The sequence below is a fragment of the Pundamilia nyererei genome, unplaced genomic scaffold, assembly GCF_000239375.1.
Source record: "Pundamilia nyererei isolate P.nyererei 1_Seehausen unplaced genomic scaffold, PunNye1.0 scaffold00064, whole genome shotgun sequence".
In the NCBI taxonomy this organism is placed as follows: domain Eukaryota; kingdom Metazoa; phylum Chordata; class Actinopteri; order Cichliformes; family Cichlidae; genus Pundamilia; species Pundamilia nyererei.
In genome coordinates this window covers 2,968,574-2,986,171 of record NW_005187465.1, presented here as the reverse complement: position 1 = coordinate 2,986,171, position 17,598 = coordinate 2,968,574, and the positions used below count along the sequence as shown (strand labels likewise).

Genomic DNA, 17,598 nt, shown 5'->3' with positions numbered 1-17,598 from the left:
AGAGACAAGCGCAGGTTTAGAAACATTAACTTAGAACACACTATAGGTAGAGAGACTAGCTTTCAATATATATAATAACATATTTATCTATATCTATAATGTATATATTTTTATACATTAGGTGAAATCAAAAATATTGATATGCTTCTTGCACTCTGTGTGGCTTTGTGAGGTCATTAAATGACAACACAAAAGGCTGCAGATAAAGAATGATCGCCTTAGGTGAAAGGCCTTTCCAGACCAAAGACCTGCTGAATTCATTTTAGGATCCAGACAGTAAAGGAGAGGTGCATTGTAAAAAATAAGTGAATATAGGAGGATTATTCAATAACCTGGTCAAATAACAGAAAGGCCCTTTGGAAGGCTCAGTGTGAGTGAAAAAACTTTTTTTATGTATCTCCAGAGGAAATTTATGAGAAATATGGTGAGTATTTATTACACCGTGAGCATTTCACAGAGCAAGGTTGGCATTTATTTTGTTGCATTGACTCTTTATATCCATATACAACTACAACTGTGGTTTTCCAAATGCAGAAAGGCAAAATAACAGTGGGGACTCAGCTGGAGACTGCAATTTTAGATTATAAATGAATGGTTAAGGATAAGATGTCACATCACTTATAAAATTACCTCCAGCGTAGCTTCCCTAGAAATACAAGTAAACGAGTCATTGGCATGAATATAGCATCAGAAACCACAGAGGAAGGTGCTGTGGTATCGCTGCATGTGGTGTTTGCTCTTCATGTGGTGGCACTGAATGAATTTGGGTCAGATGTTGTGTAACATAAATTAGGAGGCAGGTGTTTTCCCCTGTTGGTGGTTTGAGGCAGAGGGCTGAGAGCTGAAAGGTTAGTCCGCAGTTCAAATCCCTTTGAGAGGAAAACAAAGCTGTGAGGGGAGAAGGGGACGAGCTGAAAGCTCATTGATTGATTGATTCTTACTTAACCTGCCAAAACTCACCGTGTACTTCATCGCCTAATCAACATCAGTGTTTTACCTGACTTTGTTTCTACGAAGGTGTGCTCTTGCTGGAGAGGTATGCAGGCCTAATTGAATCGCACACACACACACACACACACACACACACACACACACACACACACACACACACACACACACACACACACACACACACACACACACAGGTCTCCTGGTAATAACAAATCAGACCTTCCGATGTAAATAGTTGCTCTGTAGCTAAAGCAACCACAAACAATTTATTACAGGGACTTTTTTGAGTTGTTTGAATTTCTGCTTTTATCATAACAGCTTCTGTATTTCATTTCCTCTGAAACGACATAATCTGATTGTGACATGTGACAGGATGATCTTAACCTTTTACTTCACAAAGGTCTCAGAACAACAACAACAACATATGAGACCCATCATACACTAAATGCAAGTCACATTGTATGATGAAAGAACCAGAACCCCATGAGTGAAATATGACCAATTCAGGCTGGAAATAGAGCAACTTTTTTTTAACCTCTTAGGACCTGGCGTCCACGTATGTGGACATCACATTTTGGCTTGTCTAGACCAAAATAATACATTTTGCTCTACAAAGGCCTGATATCCAGATACGAGGACGTTATACTGCCACTTTTCTATCAAAATGTAAAATAAATGTCCTTATATGTGGATCTCATTTCTCTCTGAAACAAAAATCAGGTTAAAAAAAAAATCAGGAAATTCTTTGTTTTTACATTCATCAGGTCCCAACGTCCCAAATATCAAAGATAAATTAAAAATTCATGCCATGGAAGAGTTCAGCTCTCAGGAGGTTAAAGGAATGAACAAATTCCTGTTTCACAACAACTTTGTGGGGATTTTTTTTTAAGTTGCAGGGTGGGAATCATAAAAAAAATACAACTGCGAAACTTTTTAAATTATTGCATTTTGTGTGTGTGTGTTTCAATAAATGGAGTCACAGGCATGTCTGTGTAGCACAAGTGATTTCCTGAGCTAGGCGACAGTGCCCCCTGCTGGGTTATAGAGTCACTGCAGCTGAAAATAATGAGTCAGGCTGCTGTAAGTTGAATAAATATGATTTATGTGGGGAAAACACAAATCTAGGCTGCAATTTTTGGCTTCTGCTGTAAAAACTTGGGAACAACTTTCATGATAAATGAGCCTCTGTGGCTGTTTGTGTGAGCTGTTTATTGTCTGAGGGAGATGATCTATTGGTTTGATAGCCAGCAGCGTGTTTCATCTGCTGCACCAATCATTCCACCTGGCAAAACATTACAAACCTTTAAAACACAGGGTCATAGATAAGATGAAATCTGGGGCAGAGGTGAGCAGAGCAGGAACCGCACAAAGGACCAGGAGCAGATTACATCAGGGTGTTTCCTCTGATGCCTGCTGGGATTACAAAGTTCACGTTCAAACAGTGTGTTGACAGAAGGAAAATTGCAATATTTATCCTGGGTCTACATGGCTGGCTTTTACAGTTCCAAAAACATTAAAGGGATATTTAGACTAAGCGGTCTGTAGACAGGGTGTACATGTGTTTATTTTCATTTTTCACTGATCCACACAATTAAAAAAACTATAACAAAACCTGTCAACAGGAAGAGCTCGTGCCTCTGACAGAAAGAAACAACTTTATTTGTACTTTTCAAAACAGAGAGTTACAAAATGCTTCCCAGTTTGAATAAAAGCCACACATTCAAGATAAACATCCACATTCCACCAGACAGACACATTATCAACTTTACGATCAGACATTCAATCCAACATACACACAAATAGCGACACTATGGCCCAAAATAAAGGGGAAAAGATTAAGGAAAGGCTAAGCAATAAAATCAGAGCTGGGGACAGCTAGGAGACCCTGGTTAGAGGATGGGAGAGGCCGGCGTTGTGCCAAAAACTGATCGCCTGCCAAAAAGTGATTCCCGGCATTTGCCAGAAAATTACTGCAGGAATTGAAACTGTTATAAAGGACTTGTTGGCCTGTAATCTGTCATCTCTCATATCGCTCATGAATAACATGAAGTCATTTTGAGCCAGAAAAAACATTCACAAGGTAAAAGCTGTTGTTGGCAAAGTGACTTTCATATATTCTTTATTTATTTATTGGGATATAAAGTCTCAGTGACATTAAAAATGTGTTTTTCAAGAGAGATCAGGCCGAGAGGGCAGCAAAAATTGTGACAAATGTAACTTCCAAGAAGGTCCCAGAAGCTCTGTCCATGTACAGCGTTTTATGTTAACATAAAACTGGAAGCCAGTGAACGGATGCAGGAACAGCTGTGACTATGGGCATGTGAAAAGTGAGTTACAATAATCAAGGCGGGAGAAAAATGTAACGTGCGCGCAGTCACAGTTGAGCAGTGCACCTAATCTGTTTAATGAGTCCACACTTCAACCAAGTGCTGTTGAAGTGTTACATTAGGGGGATAAACTTAGTGAAAGCAAACTAATTAACCATTGAGAAACTCTATGGAGCCAAGGAACAAGCAGTGAGCCTTATTAGTGTCTTTCTCAATTTGGTACTCTGATTAAATGGCTCCCTTTGTTGCCGTGTAACACTTACACACAGCACTGAAAAATACAAAAGTGGATCCAGCACCTCAAATTCAGGTTTCCTCCTCTTATTTTACAAAGTAAATCATTATTTGCTGATGTCAAAGACAAAAAAAACAAAACACGATTAGGTCCTTGTTTTTATTATTTTATTATTTATTGGAATGCTTTACCTCAATAACATAACAATAAGCCAGAACAGTGCAAATACTGTGTCACAGCAAACACAGAGTCCAGCCTACAAACGTCATTCTTCCCCAACATTGTCATTTCATGACACTCACACAATCCAGTACCGGACACGCTGTACACACCCGCCCTCATGAACGCTTAAGGCACGCACACGTACACCATTTATATTCAACACGTCACACAAATGTGCAGAGCTTAAGACAGCAGTAACATTTGACATCTCGATGCTCGACAGCAGACTCTGTCGCAAACAGTGTAGAACAGGCGGCTGCAGCAAGCTCACAGACAAAAGGTTTTCTTTACATGGCCTGTGATGCTTTATAGTAGTTAGCATGATTATAGTATGTTCAGCTTAACCATGTGGCGAGACTCCCCCCACTTCAATAACTACACCATGTACGTCAGGATGGCGGGGTCGGGCGAGGTTCAACCACAAACACGACGGGCCACAAGTAAAGAGGCAAGAAGTGAGGAGGAGAGATTACTGTACATCTAGGTGTTAAGCAGGGAGAGGGAGAGAGAGCTGGTCTGAGAATGAACATTTGGATAATGCAGTTTGTAGCACATCAATCAGCCTAACTCAGGAATTATTCATGATCAGAAATACTTTAAAAAGGAAAAAAAAGAAAAAAACAAAAGCAGGACAGCCACTGATTTTCTCCAATCTTCTTACTTTGCTTTATAAGACAAACAAAATCAAGCATACTGTTGCAAAAAAGCAGCACATTTTATGGATATAACCTATTTTAAAAACATTCAAATAATCTAATTAATGACGCTATTCCACAATGTAAACACTACTGCTAGCTCGGACAGAAGCTTCGTACTTTAGCAGAGAGGCTGGAGGTATTTTGGAAGACCTAAAGATTACCAGAGAAGTGGATTGAGCAGCATAAATCTCACTAATAAATATGCAGCAATGTGTGACATTCACTGACTGAGTAATATAACACAGAAGCCTTTTTACATTTAAGCTGAGGCTCAGTTTCAAACAAGCATGAAGCGAACAGCAAGATGTGGCTCGAACTGAACACTTGCGCAACACAGGAACCAGAATAATTTTAATCTGCGCGCTCATGTGTGTGTGTGTGTGTGTGTGATTAACAGTTTCAAACAATAGTTACACATCAAGTTCAAAAGTGAACATTAAATAAACTAAGTGCTCTCGCTTCGCAGAGCAGTTGTTTACGTACACAAAGACATAATTAGTGAACTGAAAAAACTATTAGAGTGATTTAATATGCTCTATGCATTGCAGTGTTACACATTAAGCAAAATAGAGTTAGTTCTTTTAGATACTGCTCACTGGTAAACAGCGTGCATCTCAGCGCTATCTTCTCTGCAGCAGTTGCTTTTCATCTCGTGGACTGTTGAGGGGTAACTTGATTGATTCTTTATGATTTTTGGGAGATTGAATGACACTGAAGAGATTTAAGTGTAGCAGAAATATCTCTTTATTCTTAAAACTGACTAATGAAAGTTTATTTGTACCTTCAAGGGAAGGATTTGGACCCCCTCTGTGTTGGAAACCACTGCTCTTTGGTGTACTGGCCACACTCATAACATTGTCCAGTGTTGACTAAGGTTCTGCCAGCTAAGCGCACGATGAGCAGGGGCATGTGTTTGACAGAGATACTTGCCAAGGAATTGTTTTATGGATATTAAAACATGAAGAAATAAATTAGATGGTGCTTTGTGTTCCTGCAGTACAGGTGAGGGACAAAACACTCGTTTTATCCACGTGCCGAGATTAATTTGTGTGCACGTGCCACTGCAGTCCCTCGTGATCTCATTAAATCTAGTCTAAAATTAAGAGTTGCACGAACTTGGTGAATCCGTTTCACATTACTACTGCAATCACAGTGTCTACGTCGGTAATGAGGTCTCTCTCCCGCGTCGCCGCCTCTCCCACACCCAACCCTCTGTTCAAGAATGTGATCCCACACCCCACGTGGGCCCACTCACATCAGGTTTCTTCATCCCCCTGAGCGTGAGCCCTTTCTCCTTCAGGTACCAGGGGCATGTCTCAGCCACTGCAGCAGCAGGAGATGAGACATGCCTCTGGAGAAGTGTGTTTCGTGGCCGTAGCCCTCAAACCAGCGATGCTCGTCTCTCCTCTGGCGTCTCCTCAAGAATCTGCAGCAGCAGGTCACTGAGGGGCTTGGCCACAGAGTCGTAACCTGCTGAAGTAAGGTGAAGGAAGTCAAACATGTCCTGAGTGCTGATGGTTCCATCGGAGTGGACGAACTCCCTGCTCACATCCAAGAGCTGAGCCTGGCTCAGCCGTGGCAGCCAGGAGCGCAGGTGAGCGTTAACAGCAGCGTTCTTCTCCCTGAGTGGGTTGGGCCGTTCCCCTCGAGGCAACAAACCCTGAGGACCACAGAAACAGAGCTGACTTATTTACTGAAATTATTATATTAAAGGAGACATATCGTGCTAATTTCAAGCGCCATATTTTTATTCTTGGACTCTACTAGACAAGCTCTGAATGATTCACTGTTCAAAACACTCCTTAGGCACCTCTGAAGAAGCTGTTTTAGCTTCCTCCTCTCTTTTTAAGCCAAATATCTCCTGATGGATGCCTCTGCAACAAGATTTGAATAGCAGATGGTAGGAGTTCTGTGCTCAGCCAGAGTTATAACCATGATCCTACTGACTATACCGATCCAACATGAGAAAAAACTGAGCTCTGAGCTCACAGTGATGACTTGTACATATGTAAAAGACGTGTACTTTATTAGCTACACATGTTCAACCAATCTGTATGCAGACGAGTTTCTTTCACCGCAAACTAATATCAAACTGTGTGTCCACAATTAAAGGAAACTAACTTTCCTCTGTCTGTTGGTTATATTGTGGCATCAACTCCTCAGTCATGTTATTTAAGGCACCTGAAATTGTATTCAAGTTGTGTGCATATCACCACGTTAAAGAGCCTTTATGTTAATGCTCAGGAAAAAATGTCAATATAATTGAAAGTTCTAGCTCAAAATATGAGTTTAAGACAAACAAGCAAGACAAGATGCAACATATGACTAAACTTACCAGGACAACTATCTTTGCCTTGGGGAGGCGAGTAGTGAGCAGTTCTGCAATGGCAAGGATTCCTCCTGCAACCTGCTCTGCTGTGTGCTCATAATTGTTGGTTCCTACCCACAACACCACCACCTGGACAAGAGGACAGACAATTTATTCACTTCCGCTAAACACGTCCAACCCTGCAGAATTTATATCAAAGCGAATGACATAACATATGAGATACAACACAATTAAGCGACATTTTGGGTTTTTTTTAGAGCAATTAAGCCAAATAGATGAATATCAAGTTAAACAAAGAAGTTAAAGAGCATTGACTTCTGCCGAGGTCAATGCTGAAACTTGCACTTATGAAGAAAGAGCTCAAGATCTACATGAAAGTCACAAAACTCAAGACACGGAGGTCAGAGTGTGTGAAATGTGAAACTGTGGACATCAGTGTGGACGCATTATACTGTCCTCATCTGCCTTTCTGTTAGCGGGCTCGTCTCACCTTGGGGCGAATGTTCTCCAGCTCTCCATTCTGCAGCCTCCACAGTACGTTACAGGTGGTGTCCCCTCCAATGCCAAAGTTGAGCGCGTGAAGAGGGGAGAACAACTCCCTCCACACCTTTGGACAGAAAACCATGAATATGCATTTGAGTCAGGTCGATTATGATAACTAGTGCGTCATCGAGAAAAATCAACAGTGAGCAAAGATAAACGTATGGCTTTTATTCGCTGTCTTTATTGTGCAATTCAAGACACATGAATCACATCCAGATGTGTCCTGTTTAATTTAAAAATGCTTTCTAAGACTTTACTCTGACCTCATACTGATGCATTAGTTGTACCATGGAATCCCCCACAAAGAGCACGTCTGGCTCAGCATCCTTGCACTCCTGTACAAACCTTGAATGCTGTAAAAACCCAAGAGAGCTGGTGATATAGTGTATGACAGACCCGACAAATACAAGAACATCTTTAATTTATTAAAAATAAACCCCTCTCTGCTTGATTCTGAGAACTTGCCCCCTGATGTAAAACTCTGCGTTTTGACTCTCTAAATCTGAGCGGTATGATGACAGTCGTGAGCCATCAGAGTCAGATAAAAAACCTCAAGCTTGTTATAGGCGAGATGCGTCTGGTGCCCTATCTGACAGAGAGCTCCGAGTAAAACAGACTGTCTCAATGCCTGCCCTATTAGCTTTGGGAGGATTAACTTTGTGCAGACTTTCTAGAAAGATCCACTAAACAAGCCAAACAAAGTGATGCACTGGAACAAACAAAGTCTTCTTAGTGACTAAAAATTGTGAGCACATGGTTGATATTTATTTAGTGGCCTTTTCTTTGAGTCAGATCATGAGCTTATAACTACTATAATAAATGTTATCAACATTGTCATCCATTCTTATTCAGACACTAATATTATTATTAAGAAGATCAAAACATCAACTGACAATGGCTACATTTCACTGTGTGTTATCCTTGTATAACTATGCATGTGACAAATAAAGAACCTTGAACAACACTAACTGGCTTCACGGGATTGCAGCACAGTCATAAACATCTGTGTTTAAGAATTAGAAATAAAAACATAATCTCAGACTAAGGTCACCAAATCGAAGCGATGTCTTATAGTGGCGCATCGATTAACATGAGAAATGTATATTATACTAAGCTTTAGTTTAATTTGCAAGAGTTCTCAGCAATAAAAGTCTCACATCGTAAGCGCTCCAAGCGTCACACAGAAACTCCTGATGGGGACAGCGTGCAAAATTTAGAAGACTCCTACTTATCAAAGCCACACATAGGTGCAGATCCAAAGTGCCATCCCATCTGAGCTGAATTATACAACTGGTTTTATTTATTTATTTACTTTATTTATTTAAACACTGACTTAATACTAACAATTACCATGGAAACACATAAGGGAACTATCTTTGATAAATAATGCACATCATTCAGACCGCCTTCATACATCAGAAGGATATGAGGTATTAATGATAATACAGAGTAAATGTTTACAACACTCTAACAATAGAGATTCCCTAATTTCCTTCGGGATTAATAAAGTATTCTGATACCTGTGACAGCCACCGTCCATCTCCTTGAACATCTTGTACTGGCTGAGGGACTGCTGCTGGGTTCACGTCATCCCCACTCATCCTGAAAGAAATCCTAGCGCTTATTTACACATGCAATAAACATGGTGCGACCTACAGGAGGGGGAAGGACGTCATGCTGATGCCGGGCACAGAGGAAAGCATCTGCACCACCTAGCAGAGAGCAGCGGGGTGATGTAGCGGCTTAGCGTTTCGGGAGCAGACAGACTGGCCTAATGCGGATTGCAGGCCACTCTCGCTCTCAGTGCGGGTGTTTAGAGATCACAGAGCAGATCGCATTAACTCCGCTAGGCTACTGTTTATCAGACGTTAGCTTGTTAGCTGCTTGCTAATGACTGGAGACTGTTGTGGCTGCATCTCTGATACACGTCTGTCGTGCTCGTCGTTAATTAAAAAAAAAATAAACAAATAAAAATATTTTTTAAAAATGAAATTACTTATTTATTTACAAGACAAACTACCTGGCAGGGTGTGACTTGTCGGCTCTCCTGGGTGACTCTTAACTTTTTATTCCCCGGCCTCGCTGCACCGCTGTCAGGGAGTCGACGCGTATGATGCTCGCTAGCAAGTGTTAGCAGCCTCGAGCTAGATGAGACAACAAAAGGTGTGTCAGAGGGAAAGCACAGAGATCGTTCCAGTGGCAAGAGTGCCCGCTCGACACCACCAGCCGAAACACCGATGGAAGGAAGAGTGGATTCTTCCGAGTTCAAAGTCTTATCAGTGCTATCGTGCACCTGACCTAAACCCGGGCACAGCTACCTTCTGTAAGCTGCGGAGGTCGCTGACACCAAAACACAGCACCGAGGGGAGGTTTTTCCTCAGGAGAAACCGCAGGGCAAAAACACACCACCGCAACAGCTGATCCCGCGAGGAATCATGGGTAGGTGGTCGCGTGTTTGAACAACTTCGCATTTTTTCTTACAATGAAATTATATCAAATTTTTTGATGGTAATAGTTAGTGTAAGACCAGACATGAAGACATGCTCCTATGTCTGAGTATGTCGTGCAGTTTAGTTTTCGGAGTGCGACGGTGATCTCTCGTTGATGCCAGCCCGGCGTCAGCTGACCGCATTGCATCACGGTCGTTAGAGCAAATGCTGCATTCTCGTACTGTGGAAAACACAGGAAATAAAACATTCCTGCTCTCTGGCCGTAGGTCTACATTTGGCGGAAATGTGCTTTACATCAGTAATGTCAAACCACCACTAGCCCACCAGTGGCCACCACCACATACACCCCGCTTTGATCTTAAGTGGAACAAACAGTGAAATCCCCCCTTTCTGTCAGAGTAAGTAACTTTACCAACACTCTGAGTACCTAAAGTATCTTAATATATCAAAAAGAAGTGCAATTTCAATAGTATGTTGCAGTTTTTCTAGATGATAGAGAAATCCTGCTGTAGTAAATAAACAAACAAACAAAAACCCCCAGAAATTTCTATATTAGCTAATGAAAAAACAAGAACTATAATAAAAAACAGTTAATCTTTATCTACCTTTCACATTTTCCAGAAAAACAAAATGAAGAATAAAAAAAAAGACAAGATTAAGACTGTGCAAAAGAGAATTCTACCACAAATGAGTACAAAACATTTTAATAAATGTCATTAATGAATCTAAAAAACAGCCGCAAGAAGGTTTGATACAGAAATATCTCTGTAATCCTATGTTCTGAAAGGTGTGTTCACCTGTCACTAAAAAGGAGAGCTGTACAGTTGTTTAGGAGTGATTTCCTGAAGTGTTCAGCGAGGCTGAATGAGTCTGAGGAAGAATGGGCTCTGCAGTCTCTTTAGTGTGTGGCTAATGGAGCGGGAGCAATGGCTGTGAATGATGATCAGTTTGTTCAGTGACTTCCTGTCCCTCACTGACTCCAACACTTCCAGTTTCCGACTAAACAAACTGAGCCTCAATCATTGTTAATGCAGATTTTCTTTTTTTTTTTCAGTGTAAGCATTCTTCACGACTCCTGAAGAACCTGTGGCTTTTTCAGTAACAGAAATCAGCTTTATAATAGCCTTTCTTTGTTCCTGGGAAACTTCGAGGTTGCTTTTGCTTGGCTCACTTTTACATTTTACAAACTGGCAGATAAGACATGCTAAAAATATATCCTGGGATATTTATTTAAACACAAATTGTCTTTACTTTGATTTCACATATGGCATGATTCACCATCACTAAAACCTCTTTAAATTCTTTTAGTTCTTCCTTTATTTTCTCCTGTTTGTATTATGTTTCTATAATGCCTTTTCCCTCTTAATCCTTACATTGCCCAGCCAAGTCCCCAGCGGTGTTTGTTAACCAACTGAAACAGTCCACTGCTTTTCTGCGTGTGTAGACGTGCCCTGAAAGCTCAATGAAAGGTTTGAAAGAAGTGTCGCTACTCTTAGGGAAAAATAACTCATACCAAAATGAACCACCAGATGGAGCCCCTACACATCTCTGCTTAAGTTTTCAGTAGATCAAACCAAGCCACCCATACCAGTTAAAATACCCCGCACAGTACAACTGAGCCATACCAGATCTCCAGGATTCATGTTTTCCATTTCATTTATCACTCATATTGTCAGCTGCTATTTTTTATACAATACGTTTACCTCCTAAAACATACCTGGAAGACCTCTGAAAGTAAATAAACCATTATGAATTTCCCTCAATGTCAGAACTTTTTAATTTATTGTTTTGTCATTTTTTTAAATCGAGAATAACTAAACATCAATTAAACTCAAATTAACAGTGCCTATCATCGGATTAGCTTTGTAAGTATTTGTTTGTGAAGACAAATCCTGAAGGATATCAAATTTATCAGTAAATAGATAAAGCCTCAAAATGAGATTTTTACAAACACTGGCATCCTCTTTATAGATTTACTGGTATCCCAGACCACAATTTGTAAAGCTATAGTGAATATCTTACTTAGATTTGGTGTGTAGACCACAGGTCCACTACGGAGGAAGACAGACTCAGTTGTAATGACATTAGTTGCCTGGTCAGACCTAATTGGAGAGCTTCTGATTCTGCTGTACATTGTATTAAATTATAAAGGTATATACTCATCTAAGCCTGCATCAGCATAACTACATTTTTAAGACAAGCGTATGACATAGACTGTATGTAAAAGCTGGATGTAGCTACTGTTTATGTTGTCTAGAGAAGTTGGGAAAGTATGATGATAGCCTGTGTAATATAATATCTCTCAGTATTCATTTTGACAGAAAATCTTGGTATTATGGCGTAAAAATGTAAATGTGTTTATCTAACCTTAATTGCACAGAGAGGTAACTTCTGATTGCACCACTTCCAAACTTGTAACCATTTTCTTTGGATTTCAGTTAGTTCAGATTGGACCCTGCCTCTTGTCCTATAATAGCTGGGATATTGTAGGACAAGAGCCCCTCCACGCAAAGTGCTGTAATGCTGGTAACTCTTCCTTTGCAACTCTGGGTGCTCGGATTAATTTTCAGATAGTTTTTGACTGACTGGAGGAAGCAGTTTGCCTTCAGGGCGTTTTTTGTTGTCTTATTTACTGTTTTCTATAGCGAGTTGGTAAGTTTTAGGTGTCTGACGCATTTAGCTGTGTAAATAACTGAATGTGCTCTTAGAAAGTAGGAGTAAGAAGAAGGTAGGGTTGAAATGTGTCACGTTTCGACTCAGCGGTTGTGAGATTACATGGGCATGTGTTATGCAATAGGCAAAACTCCGCCTACAGGTGCACTGAGGTTTTCACTGTCCAAAAAAACGGCTTTGTCCTTTTGGCAGCGATAGTCGCGATCCGGACTCTAATAAACTTTCATGAAGGGATTTATACAGAAGAATTAATCAGGCGGAGTATGTATCGGATATTACCTCTGCTCCTCCTGGGAGGATTCTTCCTGACAGGTGAGTTTTAGGAACTTCCGGGAGGTACATCGCATTATTAACGTGTTTCACAAACATGGCAACCGTGTTTAATAAAACGAAACACAAACGAAACATCAAGTTCGGAATCTTATTTGGTCTCTGAGCTGTAAAGCCCGTGTTATTCTTTGGGCGTTCACGGTGTAGTACAGAGTATAAAGTACACTTACGTGTACTGCGACCAGTTTCTGCTAGTATGCCTGTAGTAGGCGTTGATAAGACCGTGTTTGGATTTGAAGCCATGGATTATTTCTTTGTATTAGATCATACTTTTAACTGACAATCACTTTATTAGGTACACATGTTCAGCAGCTTGCTAACGCAAATATCTTGTCAATCACATGGCAGCAGATCAAAGCAATTAAGCAAGGTGACCTGCCGAAGTTCAAACTAAAAAACGGGAAGGAAGGGGATCCAAGTAACCGTGAAAGTGGCATTTTTGAAATACTTAGACCAGACAGGCTGGTCGGAGTATCTCAGAAACTGCAATGGTCTGAAAAAGAAAGCACATCCAGTATCCGTCAGAGGAGAATAATGGGCCACTACCTTGAGTTTATATGAAGGCAACAGTAACTTAAAATAACTACTTGTTACAACCAAGCTGTGCAGAAGAGCATCTGAATGCACAACACATCAAACCTCAAAGCAGATGGGCAGCAGCAGCAGAATACCACACTGTGTGACACTCCTGTCAGCTAAGATCAGTAAACTGAGGCTACAAGTTGCACAGACTCACAAAAATGGCACAAAAAATTACAGAAGTGGAAAAAGATTGTCTGGTATGATGAGCCTGGATTTCTTCTGTGACCATTCAGATGGTATCCGACGTAAACAACATGAAAGCATGGATCTGTTCTGCAGTGATTCAGCCTTGTGGTGGTTTAATGGTGTGAGGGAAAGAATTTCTTTGCGCACTTTGGGCCCCTTAGTACTAACGTAGCGTCGTTTAAACACCACAGTACTGTTGTTGACCATGTTCATCCCTTTATATGACCGCATCACTCATCTCATGATGGCTGCTTCTTAAACTGATCTCAAACTGTCCATCCATCCATCCATTCGCTACCGCTGATCCTTTTCAGGGTCGCGGGGGGTGCTGGAGCCAATCCCAGCTGTCATAGGGCGAGAGGCGGGGTACACCATGGACAGGTCCGCTGTCTGTCGCAGGGCTAACACACAAGGACAGACAACCATTCATACTCGCATTCACACCTAGTGGCAATTTGGATTTTCCAATTAACCTATCCCCACAAACTGCGTGTCTTTGGACGGTGGGAGGAAGCCGGAGTACCCGGAGGGAACCCACGCAGACACGGGGAGAACATGCAAACTCCACACAGAAAGCCTGATGGTGGAATTGATCTCAAACTGTTTTCTTGAAAATAACAATTCACTAGCTAGGACCACATCCTCACTTTAGGTTTCACAGCATTTCTAGTAGATAATGACAGATGGCTTGAGCATAAATTGAGGCTGTGGTTTGGGGAAAGCCTGAGAGTTGACTGGCAGCAGCTCTCAGGCCAGGCAAATCCCCATGTACCAATGAGAAGTGAATGAATTGAAAAAGGAAGGAAGGGAGGGACGGTGGGGCACGAAAATGAACAGCTTGTAGTGCCAGGAGGGTCGAACTACAATGAGTTCACTGTACCTAATAGTCTCCACAGTCACTAAATCTGAATCCATCTTTGGGATGTGCTGGAAGAGGAGATCATCACGCATATGCAGCTGACAAATCTGCAGCAACTGTGCAATGCTGTCGTGTCAGTATGGACCAAAATCACTGAGAAATGCTTCCAGCTCCTTGTAGAATCTATGCCACAAAGAATAAACACAGCTGTGAAGGCAAAAGGGGGTCCAGCAAGGAACACCTTAGTATTAGTAAGCTGTACCTAATGAAGCGCCCAGTGACTATATATGCCACACATACCATTACTATCCACAAGTCATGCCTTAATCCATGCAAGTAATTTCATTATTTATTTTTTTAATATCCACTTTTTTGTGGATATTTAAAAAAAAATCAACATGCAATGTGTCGGTTTGACTGTAGGCATTTGAGAATTACTATTTAAAGGCTTCAGCAACAGCTGTAATGTTTACAATCAAAAGCCAAACACTGTGAAAAAGCTTCTTTAGAACTGGTTATATAAAAGAGGAAGTCAGAGCCCCAACTTTCTATATAAAATGACATAATATATTTAAAAAATAAATATGTATACATAGCTGCAGCTGTCTGCAATACAAAGACTTTATGCAAAAGACTATAAAAACAACCTTTAATTTATTTTGGAAGAAGTTCAAACATATACATTCACATTAAGTACAGCATGTTTGTGCTGCTCATGATGGATCCCAAACCTTTGTTTTTCCTTTATTGTGGCTTCCTTTTCTTTCACTGTGTTTCTCTGCTTGTTGTCTTGAGGTGTCTTCTGACTGTTTTTAAGAATGCCAGTCACTCATCTTCCTTTTTGCATGTCATTCTGAGCAACTGACGGCAAAATCCACTTGAACCAGCTGCTATTTGCAGCTTAACGTGTGTGTTGTTTTCGAATGTAAATCTAAGCCATATGCAACATGGATTTTGCATTCTTCTTTAACTAACATGTGATATGTGAGCTGGACAGCATTTGGTCATACAAAGTCATCTCTATATCTGATATCTGAGCAGGAATCTATTCAACATTTTAGGAAACATCTTTAGTATTAATTAACAAAAAATCCATGTTTGCAGTGTGATTTTTACTTTTAAACAGGAAACTTGCACATAACCTCTGACTGCAGGGTTGTTTGATGTGTGATCACAGTACTTTTGGTTTTTTCCAATTAGTTTTCATTTTGTTTAGTTTTGACTTTTTTCTCTTTAAGTCATCTTAGTTTCAGTTAGTTGTGCAGAGTGAAGTTAGTTCTCCAAGTTTACAAAATAGTTTCAGTTGTACTTTTTTTCCCCCCAAAAGTTAAATTTGATTTTAGTGAATTAAATATTTTTTCACTTCTGGTTTAAGTTTTCAGTTTAGCTGTAACTAACAATATTAACCTTGGTCTGTAAACACAGCAGATACATTGACGGGGTGTTCCCACACTCTCGGCCATGGAGGAGATAATTGAGAGGAGAACTGAAACTGGCCTTGTTTGTTTGACCATGGCTCAGGGGGTTGAGAAGCGTATCTGTAACCGGAAGGTTGCCGGTTCGATCCCCGGGCTCTCTGTCCTGGTCGTTGTGTCCTTGGGCAAGACACTTTACCCTACCGCCTACTGGTGTTGGCCAGAGGGGCCGATGGAGCGATATGGCAGCCTCGCTTGTGTCAGTCTGCCCCAGGGCAGCTGTGGCTACAACTGTAGCTGCCTCCACCAGTGTGTGAATGTGAGAGTGAATGAATAGTGGCATTGTAAAGCGCTTTGGGTGCCTTGAAAAGCGCTATATAAATTCAATCCATTATTATTATTATTATTATTTGAAGAGTATCAGCTGTGTGCTCCCACAGAGCCTTGGAAAGCGTTGATAAGTTTTTCAGTAATTCAGATTTAAAGGCAAGTTTATTTGTATAGCACAAAAAATAGTTATTTCTAAAAACGTACCTACTCTTCTTTTATTAAGGTTAATGTGGTTTCTTAACTTTTATTCTTCTGTCTGTGTTGAGCTGCTTCCTTATTTACCAGGGATCTGTTAACCATTATACTAAAGAGCTTCACATCCCATTAATTTAGCATGCAAAGAAATCCTGTGTCTTACTGGTGCTGGAAGTCTCTGAAACTGCCATCTTTCATCTGCACCATATCACTAAAATTTGAAACATCCTAATCTGTTTATTGCTTCCAGGCTGGACTATTGTAATTCATTATCATCAGATTGTTCTAAAAGTTCCCTAAAAGGGCTCCAATTAGCAGATCTTGAGGTAGATTAACACTAACCTCATAGTAGGTGTGCAAGTACAGATGTTGTTAAATTACAATTTGCTGTGTTCGTTGCTGTACTGGCAGACATGTAAAACCACAGTCAGGCTGTGGAATAGATTGTCATGTCGTTGCCATAAGAAAGTAACAAACTCACATTTTATATTGAAAGGCAGTAAAGTTCTGAGGCACATGCCATGGTGTGTCAAGGACATTACTGTGTTTAATGAAATGGGAAGTTTGAACTAACTTCAATCTTGATTGTTCTCGTTTGGTCGTGTTTATTTCAGGCGTGCGGCATGTTACTGGGATAGAAATTAGAACGGAGAAGGAAATGGAAGCAGTCAACGGGACGGATGTGAAACTAAGCTGCACCTTCAGTAGTACTCATCCAGTGACTCCAGGTTCTGTCACAGTATCCTGGTACTTCCAACCCCTGAATTCAAAACCCGGCGAGTCTGTGAGTATAAAATAGATTTTTTTTAAATGTAATAAAATTCAGTCCATAAGACTTTCAAATAATACCTAATTTCTTCCTCTCAATTTCAGTCTTGTATTAGCTTCTAGTTTTATATGTTTAAAGTTTCCAGTGTGTGTTAATATTTTCTATTTCTGCTCTTCCTTCTTTTTGTCTTTTTCTGTAATGTATGTGGCAGCTGTTTTACTACGAGAATGAAACGCCTCACCCTCCAACGTCTCCGCAGTTCAAAGGGCATGTAGTGTGGTCGGGAGATATCATGAGAAAAGATGCTTCCATCACTCTCCAGGACGTGAATCCAACTTTTAATGGCACCTACAGCTGCCTAGTGAGAAACCCTCCAGACTTTCAAGGCAATATTGGAGAGATCAACCTCAGAGTGATCAACAAAGGTTAGACTATTGGACCTCAATATCAAAAATGACACCTCGTGGATTGAATGATATGATTCATGATTTGGTTTGCTACACA

The 17,598-nt window shown here is 40.6% G+C and overlaps 2 protein-coding genes across 4 annotated transcripts in view; one reads left to right on the top strand and one right to left on the bottom strand.

The window, feature by feature from the left end:
• Positions 1-3,666: 3,666 nt before the first annotated feature.
• On the bottom strand, positions 3,667-9,721 carry pafah1b2 (platelet-activating factor acetylhydrolase 1b, catalytic subunit 2). Of its 2 annotated transcripts, XM_005735598.2 has the most exons (7): positions 9,624-9,721; positions 9,326-9,449; positions 8,826-8,907; positions 7,569-7,658; positions 7,253-7,369; positions 6,769-6,891; positions 3,667-6,093 (listed from the first exon to the last, which is right to left on the bottom strand). In XM_005735598.2, the coding sequence occupies exons 3-7, from the start codon at positions 8,904-8,906 to the stop codon at positions 5,815-5,817; spliced, it is 690 nt and encodes a 229-aa protein (XP_005735655.1). In that variant the 5' UTR covers position 8,907; positions 9,326-9,449; positions 9,624-9,721; the 3' UTR covers positions 3,667-5,814. The 2 variants fall into 2 exon arrangements, with proteins under 2 accessions (XP_005735655.1, XP_005735654.1); XM_005735597.2 differs by having other exon boundaries at positions 9,326-9,713.
• The window catches only part of mpzl2b (myelin protein zero-like 2b), an 11,348-nt gene continuing 3,471 nt past the window's right edge, over positions 9,722-17,598 (top strand). Inside the window, exons 1-3 of one of the 2 annotated variants that reach the window (XM_005735600.2) lie at positions 9,722-9,744; positions 16,940-17,109; positions 17,306-17,519. In XM_005735600.2, the coding sequence (XP_005735657.1) occupies positions 9,741-9,744; positions 16,940-17,109; positions 17,306-17,519 (388 nt within the window). In that variant the 5' untranslated portion in view covers positions 9,722-9,740. Of the gene's footprint in view, positions 9,745-12,558; positions 12,741-16,939; positions 17,110-17,305; positions 17,520-17,598 lie in introns of those variants that run through there. The other variant, XM_005735599.1, reaches the window with a different exon arrangement.